The 18,437-nt window shown below is 42.1% G+C and overlaps 2 protein-coding genes across 4 annotated transcripts in view; one reads left to right on the top strand and one right to left on the bottom strand.

Annotated features, from left to right (window-relative positions):
- Window positions 1-4,601, top strand: part of klhl13 (kelch-like family member 13) — a 44,095-nt gene extending 39,494 nt beyond the window's left edge. For all 3 annotated transcript variants that reach the window (XM_085173908.1, XM_085173907.1, XM_085173910.1), the window contains one exon: window positions 3,467-4,601. In XM_085173908.1, coding sequence (XP_085030034.1) covers window positions 3,467-3,954 — 488 coding nt within the window. In that variant the 3' untranslated portion in view covers window positions 3,955-4,601. The remainder of the gene's footprint in view (window positions 1-3,466) is intronic.
- Window positions 4,602-11,819: 7,218 nt separating this feature from the next.
- Window positions 11,820-18,420, bottom strand: LOC146509751 (leucine-rich repeat neuronal protein 4). The gene is made up of 2 exons (XM_085173912.1): window positions 18,277-18,420; window positions 11,820-17,542 (listed from the first exon to the last, which is right to left on the bottom strand). Exon 2 carries the CDS (start codon window positions 17,527-17,529, stop codon window positions 16,813-16,815), a length of 717 nt encoding a protein of 238 aa, XP_085030038.1. The 5' UTR covers window positions 17,530-17,542; window positions 18,277-18,420; the 3' UTR covers window positions 11,820-16,812.
- Window positions 18,421-18,437: the final 17 nt, after the last annotated feature.

The following is an 18,437-nucleotide window of genomic DNA, read 5'->3' as shown; positions in this document are numbered from 1 at the left end:
TTTGTGTGTTGGTCTCATGTTTCAGAGATACAATCAATCACAGTTCAGCAGTCTTGTAAATTCTGCTATTGTAACAGCTGGCTGTGCACCTGTGACAGCTGAAAATATGTGTCAGGGAAAATGAACACTTGCGTTACACGATAAAGCTGGTCAGGCAGTTTTCTGAGTACAGCTGTGGGTTATAACACAACAGCGTGTTTTCAAGTGCCTTTAATGCCCACGGCACAGGTAAACGAGCATTACCCATTAGTGCAGTTTTGTTCCGGCGAGTCCCTGCTGTAGCGTCCGCGGTCTCAGAGGTTACAGTCGCGCTGTGCAAGGTGACCCGAGCTGGAGTGCACTTCTGTGTCTAGCTGTCACAGTACATCAGGTCACATTGTCCGGCTGCGCTGCTGCGCTGTCTGAAGGCATTCTGTCAGCTGGATGAGCCTGACGAATGCACTCAGCCCACAGACCATCACGGCTCAAGTGGTGTGACAGAGTTCAGACACAAGCACTGAAAACGGCACAGAGCAACGCTACTGCTGGTCCACATTCCTATCGAGAAATTAAGACCCTTTGGTTTTACTATTACACTTTCTCCGAGTGTTCTGATGATTTGTATGTGATTGTTGCTTCACTGACTTGGGATTTTTGAGGTTTTCACAACTCGCTAGTTGTCTGCTAATGGTGTTTTTATGTAAAGAAAAAAATGTTGATGTAAATCTCATGGTTGAGATTTTTATTTGTTTTTTTTTTTCCTCCATTAAAGATGATTATATTTGATCATTTATATTTATCGGGACATTTTATATTTTAAAAATCTAAAGTACTCTCTGCTTTAATTCATCTATGCTGAACATGCATTTAATGTCAGTGAGAGCTGACAGTAATCTCAAATGGATATGGTTCTGTAATGCAGAACTTTCTTTCTTCAGGTTACTCTGAAAAGGGAGAAGAGGGTAAAAATTGGAGCTCAAGATTTTTCATTTACTTTCATCATCCCTGTCTAGCCTCTTTATTTTAATGTCAGTGTCTATTATTTTAAATAGTCCCGCAGTAAAACTGATCAATATATGGATGTGCTTCCTTCAGATCAGGATATTTTCCAGTTTAAAAATCTGCTGGGCTGAACGTGCTTTTTGATTCTTAGCTTACATGTGTGTTTATATTTAATTTCTTTGCATTAATAGTGACATTTCTGCACTAAGCTTGTACTGGCCTGCAAAGTTGTTTGGATAAATTGAAATAGTTGAAAGCGGTCATTTGAAGGATGGTTAAGAAAGATTCCTTTTCATATTTTTTCTTATTTCTGACAGTCTGCTAGGTATTTGTATGTTTGAACTCGCTACATCATTTAAAAACACTGTCTTTCACACTTACAGATTTATGCTAATCATTCCTCACACCTTTGATTCATCTGTGCTGAACATGCATTTGAAGTCTGTTTGGGCTGAGTGCAGAGAACTGACGGTGCTCACGAATATTAGGTTTCCAAATGGTGATGTCCTGTGATGGCTCCACATTGAATCATATGAAATGTTAGTTGTATTGACATAGTTGCTGCACTCGTGATATAATGCAGGTGTTGGTTAAGACTGTTACAGCGTAGCTCCTCTGCCTTTTTTGTGTGGAGTTATGAAGTGAATTTAAAAAATAAGGGGCTTCTGGTTAAAACCTAAAGAGAAAGTGTGATGAATTTCATTGTATGACTTAAAACCCAGAAGTGATGACCCATAATGGCTCATAACTGTCTGAAATTTCAATTTGCTGCTCACCTCAAGAGTAAATAACTGTCTATTTTATCAGGAATAGTGAATAGAGGGAACAGGGGAGCCATTTAGAGCTCATATTCCTGCAGGGACTAATAGTCAGAGTGAGATGTCATACGGCTGTAAAATGAACTTGACAGTACGACTTCAAGAGGGTGATTATGCTCAATGGAGAAACGCAAGTGACTGAAAGTATTTTGCATGACACAGAGGCCATAAATGCAAACCTCTCAATTCTTCAAGTCACTCTGAAAAGTGAGAAGAAAGTAAAAACTGGTTTCATCAAGCCTGCGCTGCCTTTTGTATGTTAATGTCAGTCTACATATATTTTAAACCACTCTGCAGTAACACTAATCAATATGTGGATACATAGATCGTTACATATGGGCTCTCTAACTCATTATGGGGTATTTTTGGAATCTGCTAAGTCCACCTCCCCGTCTATTTTGCATCATTTTTGTGAGTCCCACATATGCTGGCACTGATTCAACCAGGTCACTGGTTTTACAAGGGGACTCTGCAGTTGTTTTATATCTGCATGGCTGAGCAGGGAAATGTTTTGGCGTGGTAAAATAAGGGCATATGTAGCAGACATTATGAACAATATCACAGTCTGCCCTAAGCTGCCTATGGCAGGGCAAAAGCTCCTCGGGAAGTTTGTCAGAGCTGGGATCAATTTGGCAAAATCTTGTCTGCTCTTAGTGTCTCTCTAATGGCGCTGATTAGACAGAGATACTGGAAAACTGATCAGACATTATTGTATTAGGGAAAGGCCAAAGCCATTGAACTGAATCAAAATAGCAGCACACTCCCTTGAGAGGTATTACAAGGAGGCTATTTTGACTCCAGCACTGTTCTCTTGTCAGGGTTTTAATAGCTGATTTGCTCCATGGACTACTTGGATAAGGAAAACGGATGGTAAGGCCATCTTTGAACCTGATTAGCTAAGGGGGTGCTCCATCAGAGATCTGAGTCATGGCAGCTGAATAGACGGCTTAGGCCTAAACAATAAACCGAGCGCACGATCACTGGGCAGCAAGAAAAGAGGGATACTGCCTGTATTCGGCGTGCTCTGCAAATCTTCACTGCATTTGCTCCTAGTCAATCTGCCTGGGGGGGGGAGGGGTAGGCTTGCTTCCACCCAAATGCATGCTGGGATTGTGTTCCTCTTTATTTTAAGCCTTCCCTGTAGACATGTCCTGTTTTTTTTGGTTGTGTTTTTTTTTCCCTCCTTCCCCACTTTCCCTCAGTATTGTGTGTTGCGGTGTCTACAGACTGTTTGCGTGAATGCGCGTGAATGCGCGTGCATGCGTGGACGCTTTGTAATGGTGTTCCACTTTGTACTGAGCGCTCCTCATCAGCATTATTTCATGTTGTGGAAAAGAGGCTGAAAAGCTATTGATGTCACTTCGGTTTGTGAAATCAGTGTTTAGCCTGCGAATTGGCGGGTGGGTTCGAGTGAAGGTGCGGAAAAAGGGGATCAAAGAGAAGTCAGAGGTCTTTTTTTTTTTGGGTTTTGTTTGTTTGTTTTTTAAATGTGCGGCCTTCCAGCGTCAGAGCTGGCTGATACTCCACATCGCCCAGATGAATAAAAGGTTGGCTGACTTGAGCGAACGAGTCATTAATCCGTCTGATTGACAGCTTCTCCCAGCTAATGAGCCTTGAGCCCTAATTTCCATGCTCTTGTTTCATTTTATATTTTTTTCTTGCTGCAGGTGGAATCACTCACGACACTTTTCAGAAGGAGCTGATGTGCTTTGACCCGGATGCCGATAAATGGACTCAGAAAGCGCCCATGACGACAGTTCGTGGCCTCCACTGCATGTGCACGGTGGGCGACCGTCTTTACGTGATCGGAGGCAATCATTTCAGGGGCACCAGTGACTACGACGACGTCCTCAGCTGCGAATACTACTCCCCCGCCCTCGACTTGTGGACACCTATCGCCGCCATGTTGCGAGGTCAGAGTGACGTGGGCGTGGCCGTGTTTGAGAATAAGATTTACGTGGTGGGCGGCTACTCGTGGAACAATAGGTGCATGGTGGAAATAGTACAGAAGTACGACCCCGAGAAAGACGAATGGCACAAAGTTTTCGACTTGCCCGAGTCACTGGGGGGGATCCGAGCCTGCACACTCACAGTTTTCCCCCCTGATGATATGTCGGGCTCACCCTCCAGAGAGTCGCCGCTTTCAGCACCTTGATGAGCAAAGGGGGTGAGCCCCACTTCGCTCATACCCCCGTAACCCTTCCCCACCCCCCCAACAGCCCCCCTCAACAAACACACCTTATAGACTTTGTTTGCACTTCCTTTATGGACAACATCTGTACTGCATCCCAAACTACCCCCCAAGTCCACATCCCCTAAAGCTGTGCAGAACCCCCCCCCCCCCCCCTCCCACATTTGCGTGATGAAACCTACATACCAACATGGTTTGGCAACCTAATTACATGTTAATTTTGCATACTTATATTTTGGCAGTAAAAAAACAACAACAACAAAAAAAAAACCTCCACTTGAAAAGTGACTTTGCAAATCAACTTTTCTACCTGATGTCCAGACTTTTCTTATGTCTCGTTTCTTTTGGTGTTCTACCTTGAGATGTTGACTACCACACTGACTCTCTCTTCTAGTCTATGCCAGGTTAGACGCAGGTGACACCCTCCTCAGACAGCAAACGCATAGGGACCGATGAGCTTTTGAAAGACAAGTGGTTTTTAACTCAGGGGTTGGCCCAGGCCCCATCTTCGTCTCTCTTGCAGTTTCACTTCTTTCCTGCTGTTGGTATGAAACTGTTAACAAAAATGGTGTTTTCTAAATTTAATAAACATGATTTTGAAAGTAATCAAATATTGTCCTCTTCACTGGCTACAGCTTGAAGTTGCACGTATCCAGGTCGTATTTTGATGTCTGAGTGAATCTAAAATCTCTTATACAGGATTCATGATCATTAATCAGCTGAGAGAGAGTTGGCTTCCTTTGTTGCTTTGTAAACTCGTCTGTAATGAATGAGCTGTGAATGATGCGAAGGAAAAGATCAATCAGTCTTTTTGTGGGGAGCTTTTATACTGCGGAGCTGGACTGTATGCAGTAAAGGATAACCACAGACATAGAGTGTGATTTTTCTTTTTAGAGCCACGCTGTTGAAGCACTGTCCACCCAGTGATGCAAACCACACTGCTGACAAGTGTTAACTGGAATTTGGCAATTCCACCGCTGTCACCTCTTCTCCTGCCATCATGACAGACGGTAATGTCGCCCACAATCTGCCCACCTGCTCCCGGATCATTAAAGCCTTAATAGCAGCATATGGTGTCCGAGACGTCGGCTTCAAGCTGTTACTAGGAACAAAAGGTTTGTGTAATCATCAGGTGAGTTGGCTCCAGAGCTTTAAATCCTCATTATAGTCCCATTATGTCCCTTTAATGAGATGCTGCAATGGTGCTTGAGATTTGAGATTTTAATGCCTGTTTCTGTGTTTTCCAGAGCAATAATCTACTATAGGTCTGTCCTTTAATTAGATTGTTTTAACATGTTATGAATTGATATGCGTTTATGCTTTTTTTTAATGTTTCATTTTGAGGCTCTTATGTGTTAAACGGGTCAGTCTTGTTTCATTAGCTACATTTTAGCTTGGTCGTGTTTTTTTGAGGGATATGTTAATGTCACACTTCAAAAAGCTTTTTTTTCCTAAAGAGTCTTATTATGAAGTCCTTTTTAAATGTAACAGTCTGCATCATTCATCTAGTTTTAAAAATAGGCACTTTGTAATCATTTTAATGGAAAGCCACTGAATACACAGAGGAGCAAAACATGTGATGCACACAGCTGCTAGATGAGGTTGCAGGAGTAGGACTTCAGTGCCGTTGTTGCCTGGACATTTAACTGAAAATAACCCTTACACTGGTTACCATTTACCCTGTGGATCCGCTGAATGTGAGAGAAGTAATGAGAGCAAATAGGATGGAGTGATGCTGCAAGTAGAAAGTAGTAAGATAAGATGATAACCGCTTCAGTTAGCATGCTGGGGAAAAGGGTGATTATTTAGACTGAGAGACTCTTTAAGGCTAATAACCTAATCCACCTCCTATCGTGTAAAGTTTGATTGCTAAGAAACATTTTCTGCTAATTGAATACGTCCCTGATATAACGAGTTTATGTAAGTTTGTCAGCTGAAGAATCTTTCTTTTAGTTGTTATGCTGTGGTACTTTTCTTTTTATTATGTTTGCAGTCTTAGCCAGTCGGAGGTAGGTTTGCAAATAACTCAAAGTATAAAGGCAAAGAATTTTCAAGCCATGCTGATGCTGGACTTTATTATTTGCACATTCTAGCAACTGGTAATTCACACGGTGTAAAATAATTTCTTCTGGATCATCATTATTATAGTTTTTTTTTAATTTCCCAATTAGTTTTGGTTTTTAATCAATTGTAGTTTCTTGAGTGGATCTTCCTATTTCAGTTTTGTTTGTATTGTTTGAAATGGTTTAGTTTTAGTTTCTAGTTTTTAAGCACGTTAGCAAGCTAATGTTAGCAACCTATTTAGCTCATAATCCCTCAGGGCTCAAGAAAACCTCAAAGATTTTTATAGTATAGATGTTTAACCTTATTATGATGACCGTTTTATCCAAAAATGAAATTTTCTTTCACATAGCGGCTACACACTGAAAATATGTTACTACAAAAAATAAGGCACCACTTAAATTACACATATAGGATCTCTATGAACAAAACATTCAAGTTGAAAATCTTTACTGCCTTTAAATTTGTGTAATTTGTTGAGAACAAAATTACTTAATGGTCATAATGGAAAACCAAAGTCATCAACGCTTTCATGGTTGGATTCAAAATTACACCAAAAATCAAGATCATTGATTTGTTATTGTTATTGAAATCACAGCCTGAACCAATCATAATGCCTGCATGCACTCTGACAATGTCTGGGATGAGGTTATGGATGGCATCCTGGAGGATATACTGGACAGCTTTTTGGTGCAATTTAGCAGTGTTACTACATAATGAGGTCTGGAGAACATGAGGACTAGCTGGTGGTCTCCAGGATCTGCCAAACATTCGCCCACCTAAAAACAGCCAGGATAGTGTTGGCTGGTGTGTGAACCCAGTTAGCCACCAATAATGTTTACATGCTGCTCTCATTGTGGAAAGAGGTATGCTTCATTCTGCTATTATGACCAGGTGTAGTTTAGTGAAGGAGAAAGTAGTTCCTTCCTGAAAGTGCTCTTAGTGAGGTTTGTGTTGAAAACCAGGTCCTGATGTATTATTAGCTCTTAGAGCACAACAATGCAAGCACCATTTAGTTCCACTGTATTCAGGAGAAGGCAGGATTTTCTCCAGCCAATATCACCGCTCCATGGCCTGTGCAGTGATGCAATGAGCGATGATCCACATTAAACGTGTAATTCCTCTTGAATGGGTCGCGCTATTGTGTTTTTGCAAGCCACAGTCAATATTGCATGATGCAGAGCTTTGTGTATTCTGAAGACTGAACATTTAGGTATTATTGGACAATGTGTCCTCGGTGCTAAACCAAAGAGAACTGGAGCAAAAAATTACAAGCGTTCACCCATCCTCCTCCTCCTCCTCCTCCCCTCCGCTTCACTACCTGTGTTTCTCGGTGGATTTCTTCACCACTGGAGGCATGTTCTCTTGATTCATGAAGCAGATAAAAGAGGAGCGAGTGGATTACGACCTGACTCTTGACACATGAACTCGGCACACATTTGTGGCTCCGTGTGTCTCCAGACGACTCCTCCTCCTCCTCATCTCATCCCAGTCAGAAAATGACCTAGATTCTCCAGGCTGCTGGATGTGTTTACATACACTGAGCGCTGATGACATTGTCAGTCAGAAAGCATCGCTCTCAGCTGCGAGGAGTGGGGCTCTTTTTACTGTAACCAAAGCGCCTATCCACCTCCCGTCATGATGAAATAGTGTGCAGAGCCACAGATCCCTGCTGTCCTCTGACTGCATGCATGATGGTGTTAATGGCTATTGATCCTTCTGACTGGCAGACAGCCAAGATATCTGGATGTCACGCCTGCTAGATATATTTATTTTTGCAGTGAACTGCAAGCTACCTTCTGTTATTAGACTCCACAAAGGTTTTTTTCTCTCCAAAAAAAGAGATTTACATCTCTCTTCTCTCCCTCATCATGAATATTCACAAAAGGTCAAGTCCTTGCGCTCCTCCTGAGCTCTCTATCCCCCCTGACTGTGTCCTGAATAACATGTCCCTGATTCATCTCTTGTTCCAGAGCTTGTTCCTGCCCTGGCTGTATTTTTAATATAGCAGAGGTGGGAGGGGTAGGCCTAATTGGGATTTGTTTTGTTCAACATCTGGCCATGTACCAGTCCTAGATTTCGCCTCAGTTGTATCTCACATGTAAAACATTGTATGTAGGGATCTGACTAAAAAAGCACATCGTTTCTCCCTCTGTTCGATCTTCTCTCCTTCGTCTAAAAGACAGGGCATGATGTGTCTCTCTGAACCACCTCACTGCGTTTGTATTTAAAAGTCATATTTCTGTGCTGACGTTTGTGAAGGTGCACTGGTGCTCGGGTTTCAGACTCGTCTGTGAAGACTGAGCTGTGGGAGAACATGCAAAAAGTGGACTGGAGAATTGATTGACAGGAAGCCTCTCCGAGGTGCCTCCCTGCTTTCAATCCATGCATGCTGGGGATATGCTCCAGTGCCCCCCTGACAACGGGCAGGAGAAAGTAGAGAATATTAAACTGGGAATTTTGTAGAGAACAGTGGAGTTTGCACACTCAGAGCTTTAAAGTGTAAAATTTGGCTACAAAAAAACTGTAATTAACCCTCTTTGGCATTTATCACACATTTGCCTCAGGTAAACTGCTTTAAAAGCCTCTTCCCTTTGACCAGCTGAGGAGAGCCTGGAACTAGAACAGTTCAACCGCTCTGGGAAAACTACTTGACCTCACATGGGTTAAATACAGCTCCCGGTTAGCTTCCCTCCAGGTTTTCTGCACCTGAGCTCTAAATGAAGCTTTTTGCAAGCTCAATTAAAACAAATTACTGGTCAAACATTCAAAGCATACCCGGAAATACAAAGCAATGTATCCTGACTGTAGCCAGAAACTGCGACAAGATAAGATTATTTAGGAAAGCAAGCCTTGGAAAAAAATCAGCTTGACTCATTCTAGTAATTTATTTTGACATTTGTAAAACACATGCTGTGGCATTTTGAAACATAGACACGGCAGATTTGAACCTAAAATATTTAAATTCTATAATTGTCATTTATCATGTATGCTTTGTCATATTGGGGACCTGCAGTTAGGGGTTTTTGCAACATAATTTTCATAAAAAAAGGTCCAATGCATGAAGATTTTTTTTTTTTTTTTAAAACAGGATGAAAGTTCACTAGTGGAGGAAGAAGCACTCAGATTTTAAGACCGCGTAAAGGGAAAAGTCGAGTCAAGTCACCTTTTTATAGAGCACATTTAAAAATAAGGGTTGGACAATATGTACTTTGTTGAAGCAGTGCGTGCACAAGAATTCACAGAATAGAAAGTGCAAATTTGTCTAGAGCAAAGAGGGAAATGCAAAATATAAGCCTGATGAAAAATGAGAAACGTTAGCAAGTATTACAGTCAAAGTGTATTCTGTAGTAAAATGCTTCCGCCAGGTGACTGGAGGCATTTGATTAGAGAGAGCTCGCTGAAATGTTCAAGAAAGCAGTTTGTGGTGCTTTGAGCTTTGTGGCGTGGGTGTTATCCTGCTGGAAGCAGCCATCAGGAGATGGGTGGTCATAAAGGGACGGACATGGTCTGCAACACTACTCAGATAGGCTGTGGTGCTTAAATGGTCCTCCACACTATTACACTCCCAGCAGTGTAAACTGTTGATACAAGCAGGATGCATCCATGCTTTCATGTTGTTTACACCAAATTCTGACCCTACCATGTGGCTGTAGCAGCATTCAGCAACAGCAAATCGAGGCTCATCAGACCAGGCAACATTTTTCCAGCCTTCTATTGTCCAATTTTGAGCAAATTGTTCTTGGCTGACAGGACTGACACCCAGTAAGATTGTTTTTTATTTATATATATATACATGTGTGTGTGTGTGTGTATATATATGTGTGTGTGTGTGTGTGTGTGTGTGTATATATATGTGTGTGTGTGTGTATATATATGTGTGTGTGTATGTGTATATATATGTGTGTGTGTGTATGTGTATATATATGTGTGTATGTGTATATATATATATGTGTGTGTGTGTATGTATGTATATATATATGTGTATGTGTGTGTGTGTGTGTGTGTGTGTGTATATATATGCACATGCACGCACACACACACTTGTTTGGTTTGATTTGGTTTTTGGATGACTCTCTGTAAACCCTGGAGATGTTTGCGTGGGAAAACTCCAGCAGAGCAGACAAGGACTTTCTGAAATACTCAGGCCTGCATGTCTGGCACCAACAATCATGCCACGTTCAAAGTCACTTAAATCTCTTTTCTCCTCATTCCGATGCTCGGTTTGATCTTCAGACGTGAGTGTATACAGTTGTATGCTTTTTATCGAAGTCTGGTCCAATTAAATGGTGCTCTGTGAAAAGCACAGCGATACCTTTTGAAATGTGATGTATGTCAAAACTGTGCCCTTGTACATTACTTGACTAAATATACTTCGTTTGGCAAACCGGACATGGTTATGAAGAAAAAGTGCAACTTGCGAGCACTCCTATGACCTGTGCATCGACATCCTAAGGTTACGAGACGGTGGAGTGATTTTTGTATTTGTAGCTTCCTGATGAAAAGCCTGCGAGGTCACATGAAGGGTGGAGGAGCAGAGCAGGGGTGCATGTGTGACAGTGCCGATGCCAAAGTGATTGATAACCCTCCTCGCCAAGCTGAGCGCAGACTCAAACTCGTCAGCTCCTCCTGTATAATGCCAGGTTGCCATGGTTACCCTAGCTCTTCATACAAGGAAATAAGAGGAGTGGGGCGGGGATGTGTTGGGGGGGCATTTTCTCCTCCTCCTCCACATCCTTTGACATGCTGTGGCGGAGCTTTCCTGGGGGGTTGAGAGTGGGGAGTGCTGACCTGCCTGTCAAACAGTGAATATACGAAAAAAAAATTAAAAAAAGAAAAATGGTGGGAAAGCAGCAGTGATGGAAAGCTGCCTCTTCAAACACAAACTCTTCTCCTCGAACTCCCCCTGCGATGCACAAATGTGTCTGAGCTGATTACCACTGCAAACTCATTTTCATCCCTGTTAGAACAACTAATTTCCATTTCCAGCACATTATCACTGAGTGCATGCCAGAGGTGGCTTGAATTTCTGCAGTGCTCTTTGCAATAATGACCTCTAGTGGTTTCCAGTGAAGGCAAACGAGACTCGGGCTGAACCTGTTTGGAGAGATGTCTGGATGATGCGAAGGAAGTCCCACTTGTGCTCTTGCTCTTTTTTTTTTTTTTCCATTTGCAAAAAAGGGAAATATCATCATCTATGCATTTACCCCCCCCACCCCCCCACCCCCATCATCCTGCCAGTGACATCAGGCTTACACTTGGAGACAGAAGGTAATCTTTTTATTTACAGGGTTGCTGTTGTAGCCAAGACAGACAGACACAGAAGTAAACAGGATGAGACGCCTGCAGGGGGAGATCACTTGTTACAACCACCCACATGAAACCCGCTGATTCCTTTGATGAAGGCCACCGCATGCCCCCCACCCATTTAAAAAGCTGCTTATACACTCGACTAAACTAAACCAGCTCATTTGGAAGAGGTTTTTGATTGACACCCTTTCATTTTCCCTTTTCATTTTCTTCATTGTACTCTCGTCAAAGTGCCTAAAAGACTAAAAGGGGAGGAGGACCAGTTCTGCATTTAAATCAAACCAGTATGTGTTCTGGCACCATTTCCAATAATGGGCACTGATGGATGTCTGACCTATTTTGGACATTTTATGCCCTGTAAAAGCTGACCCCAGCGGACAGAGAAAGCAGCCATTAGTGCCCCTGCTGGTGGATTACAACTACTGATATTAATAATAAAATTTATACATAAGTAGTGCTTTTTCTTTTTCTTTTTTCCCAGTACCAAATGCAAATGAATTTTTCACAAATGTTAACTGCCTGGAAGTGAATGACAATTTTGAATGGGAACCTGTATAATTTTATGGTATGAATATAGTGTTACAGCTTCCAATTATTTTCATTGCAGAAAAGCCTCTTAAAGCCTCACCTGCGTGCTGCAGCACAATCAGCAGAAAGATCAAATCATGAATTTATCAGTCCTTATTCTCTGTGGTGCCGTCGCGAGAAGCAGAGAAATTACTGAAAGAGGAATCTGTTTTTTGCGAAAGCAGCTGCCAAATAAAAGGTCAAATCCAACTGGCAGTTATCATGTTCGGCCCCCTTTGTCCTGTTTTCTGCCACATTACTGAAGGTTAAGCTCAACTGCAGCAGCTCCTGTATTTGTCGTTTTCACGTCGTCGGTTTATTTGACGTGATATTCACCCTGACAGTTTTTGCGCAGTGGTGAAAACAGCTGCTTGATGGATTGGGAAATGACATAGATGAGAGTGAAACTTGAGAAAACAGCACAAGTGATTATTCAGCTTTCATTTGACCTTTAAGGATCCTTCCTCCTCTAGTTTTGCAGGTGTTGTTTTGACTTGTGTGCTCACAGTGTTTGAGTGGAGGTGACTCGACCTCGAGGAATCTGTTTTATCTCATGTTGTTTCCAATCAGCACTGAGCCTAATGTGATGCCACTTGGTAGGCATGTTTCTAATTACAGGTATGCAACTTTGAGTCTCTGCCCATTCAGGCAGACAGGCCTCTTCTTTCTGACCATTTCTAGGCGATACATTTACTTCTCCAAGCCTAACGTCAGTTAAAAGTTAAATGAATGGTGGATCCATGCTTCCACGTTATTTATGACAAATTCTGACTCTACCATCTGAATGACGCAGCAGAAATATAAACTCATCAGAGCAGACAAGCTTTTTCCAGTCTTGATGAGCCCCTGTGAACTGTTTTTTACAGGAGTGTCACCTGGTGTGGTCTTCTGCTTACTGTAAACTGTATCAACTTTAATGTTGTGTCATGTGTTCAGAGATGCTCTCCTGCATGTCTCGGTTGTAATGACTCACTGTTGCCTTCCTATCAGCTCAGAGCAGTCTGGCCATTCTCCTCTGACCTCTGGCATCGACAACATGTTTCCCCCCAAAGAACTGCCAGTCAAGGAATGTTGTCTCCCTTTGGGATCATTCTCTGTAAACCCCAGAGATGGTTTTATGGGAAAATCCTATAGATGAGGACTTGAAATATTCAGACCAGTCTGTTTGGCCATTAACCCTCTCAGGCTCAAATTAAACTTTTTGTTGCTAATGCACAACCAAGTCCTGCAGTGGTACTTCTGAGTAAAAAAAATATGTATGTGGGGTAATCAGGTTGTTAGTTTTTAACTGTTGCAAATCGGCAACGCCTGCCTCGAGAGGGTTAATCATGAGACATTCAAAGTTAAATCACCTTTCTTCCCCATTCTGAAGCTCAGTTTGAACTTCAGCAGGATGTCTTGACCATGATTTCATTCTTAAATGCATTAAGCTGCTGTCACATTTTTGTCTGATTAGATATTTGTGTTAACAAACAGTGAAGTGGCCGGTGACTGTAAATTTTGTGTCATATCGGCACAAATCAAATGACTAAATCAAATCTGTCCCTGATGCAGAAATGGTCGTGGATACTGAATGACACTAATGGCAATCCTGGATTACGATATTGTGTCTGCTCTACTGTGAGAAGCAACGGCTTGATTCGTGAGCTATTTTGCAACTCGTCTAAACATTGCAATATCATTAGCAACATAACATAATGTCAGACTTTTGAGTAAAATCCCAAACTTCATAAACCCCGACGTAAACGTGTTAAGCATCGGTTCACAGACCAAACAAACACTCATTCTGTCTGCTGGTTACTAATGTGGTTACTAATGTGGTTACAGTAACAGAGGTGTCAGGTGGAGACAAAGCATCTTGTTGACACAGTCAGTGAAGCTGATTCACTTCTTTATATCTTACCTCTTTACCAGAAAATGACTCACCGGATCACTGAAGGAGATTTCTATGATTCAGCATGACTCTTCTAAAGTGAGTAGCATCTGTCAGCACATTCCCGTGCTCCTAACCTCACTCCAACATTTCCCTCCTGTTGCCAACAAAAAACAAAATACCAAGACACCATTGCATCTAAAAATTGAAGATTGAGAAGCAGCTCTGCAGTGCGGAAAATGCACCTCACATCTGTTTTTCTTTCAGATAATCTTCCACTTTATTCAAGTAAAATCCAAAATCTGTTTGGAGAGGCGCTGCGTCTCCCTGGGACGTGCTGTACAGAGCTTCAAAATGCGCTCTGCAAAACTCGGGAGAGTCATATATCAGGAGCCTCAAAATATTCACATTAGCAAATGATTAGCAGAGAACAGAACAGTCTGTGCATCATCTAGGTCCCAATTGAGCCTTTATGTAGTTACTTATTAAGTCATTTCCTCAGAGCTGGAGATCATAAACGTTTATTGAAAAAACAAATTTCATGTAAATGCCTGATTGTAACACTGCAGCTAAAGAATACTTTTTACAGAAAATAGCGCTGAATTGTTTTGGATCAGCTGCAGGTGTAAACGCAGGTATAAAAGCAAAATCTTGACTTTATTTTATTGTGTTTTAGTTTTTTTTCTTCTAATAGTTCACAGATTCAGCAGTTCAGATGCTCAGTATTAAAATAAATTAAAATTAAGTATTTGCTTGGAAAAAAAAAAAACTCGAATTTTCAAAGTGAAGACTTCAAACCATATAAATTCATTCTGATTGTTTAGATTTAGAATTTTGCAGATCTAATTCAAATATAATTTTTTTTATTAGTTGTTGAAACTTTAGTCGCCTTTAATACGGATGTTTTATCCTTCCATACAAGATCTTGGAAGTCTCTTGAAGAGGAAAAGACATAAAGTGTGACTTTATGTCTTTTATTGGCATTATAGATCTGTAGCCTTTTCATTTTTAACATCAAAGGACTCAGAAGCGTTTATACTTGACCACGGGGGGCTGTACACACCCTTATTTCATTTTCTTCTTCTTAGAACTTTACTGGATTCGGCGCTCGTTCACGGGCTAAATTTTGATTTCTTCAAAAATTCAAAAACATTTTCAGGGTTTGAAAAAGTAGTGTACTTTGAAATAAATCGAGCCGTTTGCATGTTGAAATAAGATACTAATGTATTTTTCATGTTCTTCTTCTGTTCTGCAGCCATCGCAGAAACGGTGTGAACTGTCTGTTATTGGTTTCAAAGTTTCTTGTGTTCTGCATTTGCTTTGAGCACAGAACGTCTCTTTCTGTTTTAAACAGGCTGCCGCCAGCTCGTGTTTTTTTGGGTTTCATCTCAAAGCGGCCCATTCATGCAGATATTTCCCTCCCAGTCTGACAGTGATGGCAATGTGTGTCATAAAAGCAAACATCTTGAGGCCATTTGAGCCACTCAAACGAGCAGTTTGTTGTGTTTCTAAATTACAGATGTTAGATGACTTCGATGCTGCGCTCTGTGGTGTAAGTTGTGCAGTCAAGTTGGAATAAGAAAGATGCCATGCCAAGGGCGGTGGAACAACTCCATGGCAGTAGCCGGAGCAAAAGGGAATTATAACATTGCTGCGAGAAACGCAGATGGAGGCCTGAACATGAGATAAACTGGGGGGGAGGATTAAAATTTTGGACTTTCTTCTCATCATGGCAGAGAAAAAAAAGCCTCAAGCTTCTCATCCGCCCGATGCTGCGTGACAGGAAGTCTCAGATGGGATGAGACAGCCCTCGCAAAATCCATATCCCTCTGAAAAAGCGATTGTGTGACAGCTGGAAAAAACATCATCGAACACTGGTGCTCGTCCAGGGCGCTGACATAACTTCCGTCAATAAGACAGATGGAAAAGCACACCCATCCTACCAAGTAAAAGATGATACAAAATGACACATTTCGACACAGCGGTGGTGACTAAGGCGACGTTTTACTTAATTTTAATAGTCAGGCTCGAGCAAAAGTGGTCAATCAAACACATTTAACGTCCAGAGGCGAAAAAAGAACACAATTGTAATAAATACAGTTTAAGTCAGTTTCCAACAATCGATCCATTCACGCTTTAATTACTTCCATTACACGAGGAGCTCTCACAGAGAGTTTCAATGAAAAGATTTCATTACAGCATGCTTTGATGTCTACAACAGTAAGTGACAGCATCTGTTTCCTTTCCTGGGGGAGCCTTCTTCAGCCCTCATAGAGCAGAGGAGGCGATACAGCCCAGAGAGATCGCCATCCCATCACAGAGCTCAACAGCAATCAAACCCTAATTATATTATATAAAAATTATAGTGCCATTTGAACCTTTGCTACCATCTCCTATGCCTTCTGCTGTACTCTTTCAAACAGAATTTGTGCCTGTTGTCATTTTACTTGTGCTTTATGCTATTAACACTTTAATACACGTCACTATTTTGTAAACACTACTCCAAGAAACCTCTAATTTGCACACAAGATTAGGAAAGATACACTTCTGTCATGTAATAAAGTCTTGGAGCACCATAGTGGCGCTTTTAAAACTTTTATCGTGTAAGCTTTAAATATTTTTACCCCACTATTAGCAGTTACACACTGTGCTGCTCGGCTAAGCAAGTTGAAAGCAGGGACCACATGCTGGGATGTTCCCTGATGTTTGTCTTCAGGGTTTCATTTCTGGGGGAAAAAATATAATTTGCAAGTAATGAATTCTGTGAGTAATTTTATGCATTTGTTGTGGATGTGGGACTTTCTTGCACCGAGGGGTTTTCAGGATGGACGAGGCATCAGGCGATGAGCATGTGAAATGAATACATCGCTGCTTCCTCTTGTTTTGAGAAAGCCTCGTGGTGCAGGAAACCTCAGATGTTATCGTGTTTTCATAGCGAACTGCAATAATGCAGAAGAGTCTCAGAGCACAGACTTCTCTCGACGAGTGTCCAGTCTTGCGGTGCTTCCTGTTCACCTCGTCTCAGCTGTGTTGTGCATGGAGATGGTGGCCTCCTGTTTCCTTTGCCTCTTGTGCCTCCACAGCAGGACGGCCAGCAAGAGGAGCAGCAGGAAGCCCAGGGCTCCCCCGATGAGCCCTGCTGTCAAAGGCAGGCTGTTATCTCTGGGATGGTACATCATACAAGATCCTTCGCTGGCTCCGGCATCATTCACGGCCACCACGCAAACTTCTGCTATGTTGCCAACTTCGCCCACTCCTCCGCTTCTCCGGTCCTCCTCAAACTTCTGCCTCTCTTGCCCTCCGACAGTCACAACATAGGCTGTGACGAATGAATAAGGTGTGCACCACTGAAGTACAACTTCGGACCCGTTCCAGGATACTGAGCTTAGTTTGGGCGCTTCTGGGGGCACATTATTTAAAGTGAACCCCGGACACAAGCAGTTAGAGGAGGCTGCAAGCTCAAAACAGGAGGTCTGGCCTTCAAGACAGGGATCATAGTCACACCGCTTAAGGGTCCTTCTACTTGGAATCAACGTCTTGGATGATCTAGTGGTTGTATCTTCATATCGATTGTAATCCTCATCGTTAACAAGAGAATCCTTGTCTGAGTGTGCGTATGGGCCGTGAATTCCCATGGGATGCATCCCTTCTGAGCTCATAGGCAGGGGGCAGTAACCTCTGATGAAAAGCAGGCATATGATCCCGAGTGGGAAAGTAAGGTCCCTCATGGCAGCCGTTGTACTGGAAAACATAAAAAAGTAGAATTCCATCAGAATTTTTTAGAATCTGTTTTTAAGCCCCTCGGGCTTCTAAGTGTGTGTACATTTAGTAAGTCAGTTGCTTTGTCTCTTGTATGAAAGAGCCAGAATGAGAATATATTTCCCCCTAATTCTGTGTCTTTTGGAGATGATCTACCTGCAGAGGCAAAGGACCGTTTCGAATGAATCGACTGACTTGAATAAAGCGATATTTTCAGGGGGAAAATGAATCGGTCAAAATCAAAACTTTTTCCCAGCCCACATAGCTTTTAAATAGGCGAAATGACAAAATGCCGACACCTAAGTAGCTGAAATTGATGCAAAGTGTTTATAAATGATGTCTAGTGTTGTATATCAAACTGCAAGTAATAGTCCTCATTTGTTAAGACTTGGAGGTTCCACACTCCACTTTAGCATTCCACTGGCCTATTGCACAAGAGGTTCAAATGCCTGCACGCCAGGAATCAGCGTAGGCTTGTCAGCTGTATGTAGTTACAGGAAAGCTGCTGCTTCTTGAGAATCCACACGAGCGTACCTGAAATATGCTGTGTGGTGAACTTGCATAGCAACCTAACAATGGGGCCATTCAAAAATTTCAGTGCGGTGAACGGAGTAGGAGCCCCCATTGAATACTAATCTACTTTATGCAAGCTGTTTTGGCAACTTGCAGCTTAACGCTACTCACTGAAACTGTGTAATAAAAAGATATCCATTTACCTGTTTCTCGGAGAAGTTTGAAAACGTTATCAGACAACCGATGTGCTTCTTTCTCCTCGCCTCTCTTCCAGTTGCTCTCTCCGGCGTGGTCTCTCCCTCTTTATATGTTTTCCTTCTGCCCAACAATCGCCTCCTCCTTTCTGTCCTCCCTTATTCCTTAT

This window comes from Neolamprologus multifasciatus, chromosome 10 (genome assembly GCF_963576455.1).
Source record: "Neolamprologus multifasciatus chromosome 10, fNeoMul1.2, whole genome shotgun sequence".
NCBI classification, from domain to species: Eukaryota; Metazoa; Chordata; class Actinopteri; order Cichliformes; family Cichlidae; genus Neolamprologus; species Neolamprologus multifasciatus.
Note: the sequence above shows the minus strand (reverse complement) of the source record. Positions and strands in the feature narration are given on the sequence as shown.

Bases quoted from the DNA above. Each gene is read 5' to 3' on its own strand.
- LOC146509751 (XM_085173912.1), bottom strand. From the start codon at position 17,529: ATGAGGGACCTTACTTTCCCACTCGGGATCATATGCCTGCTTTTCATC.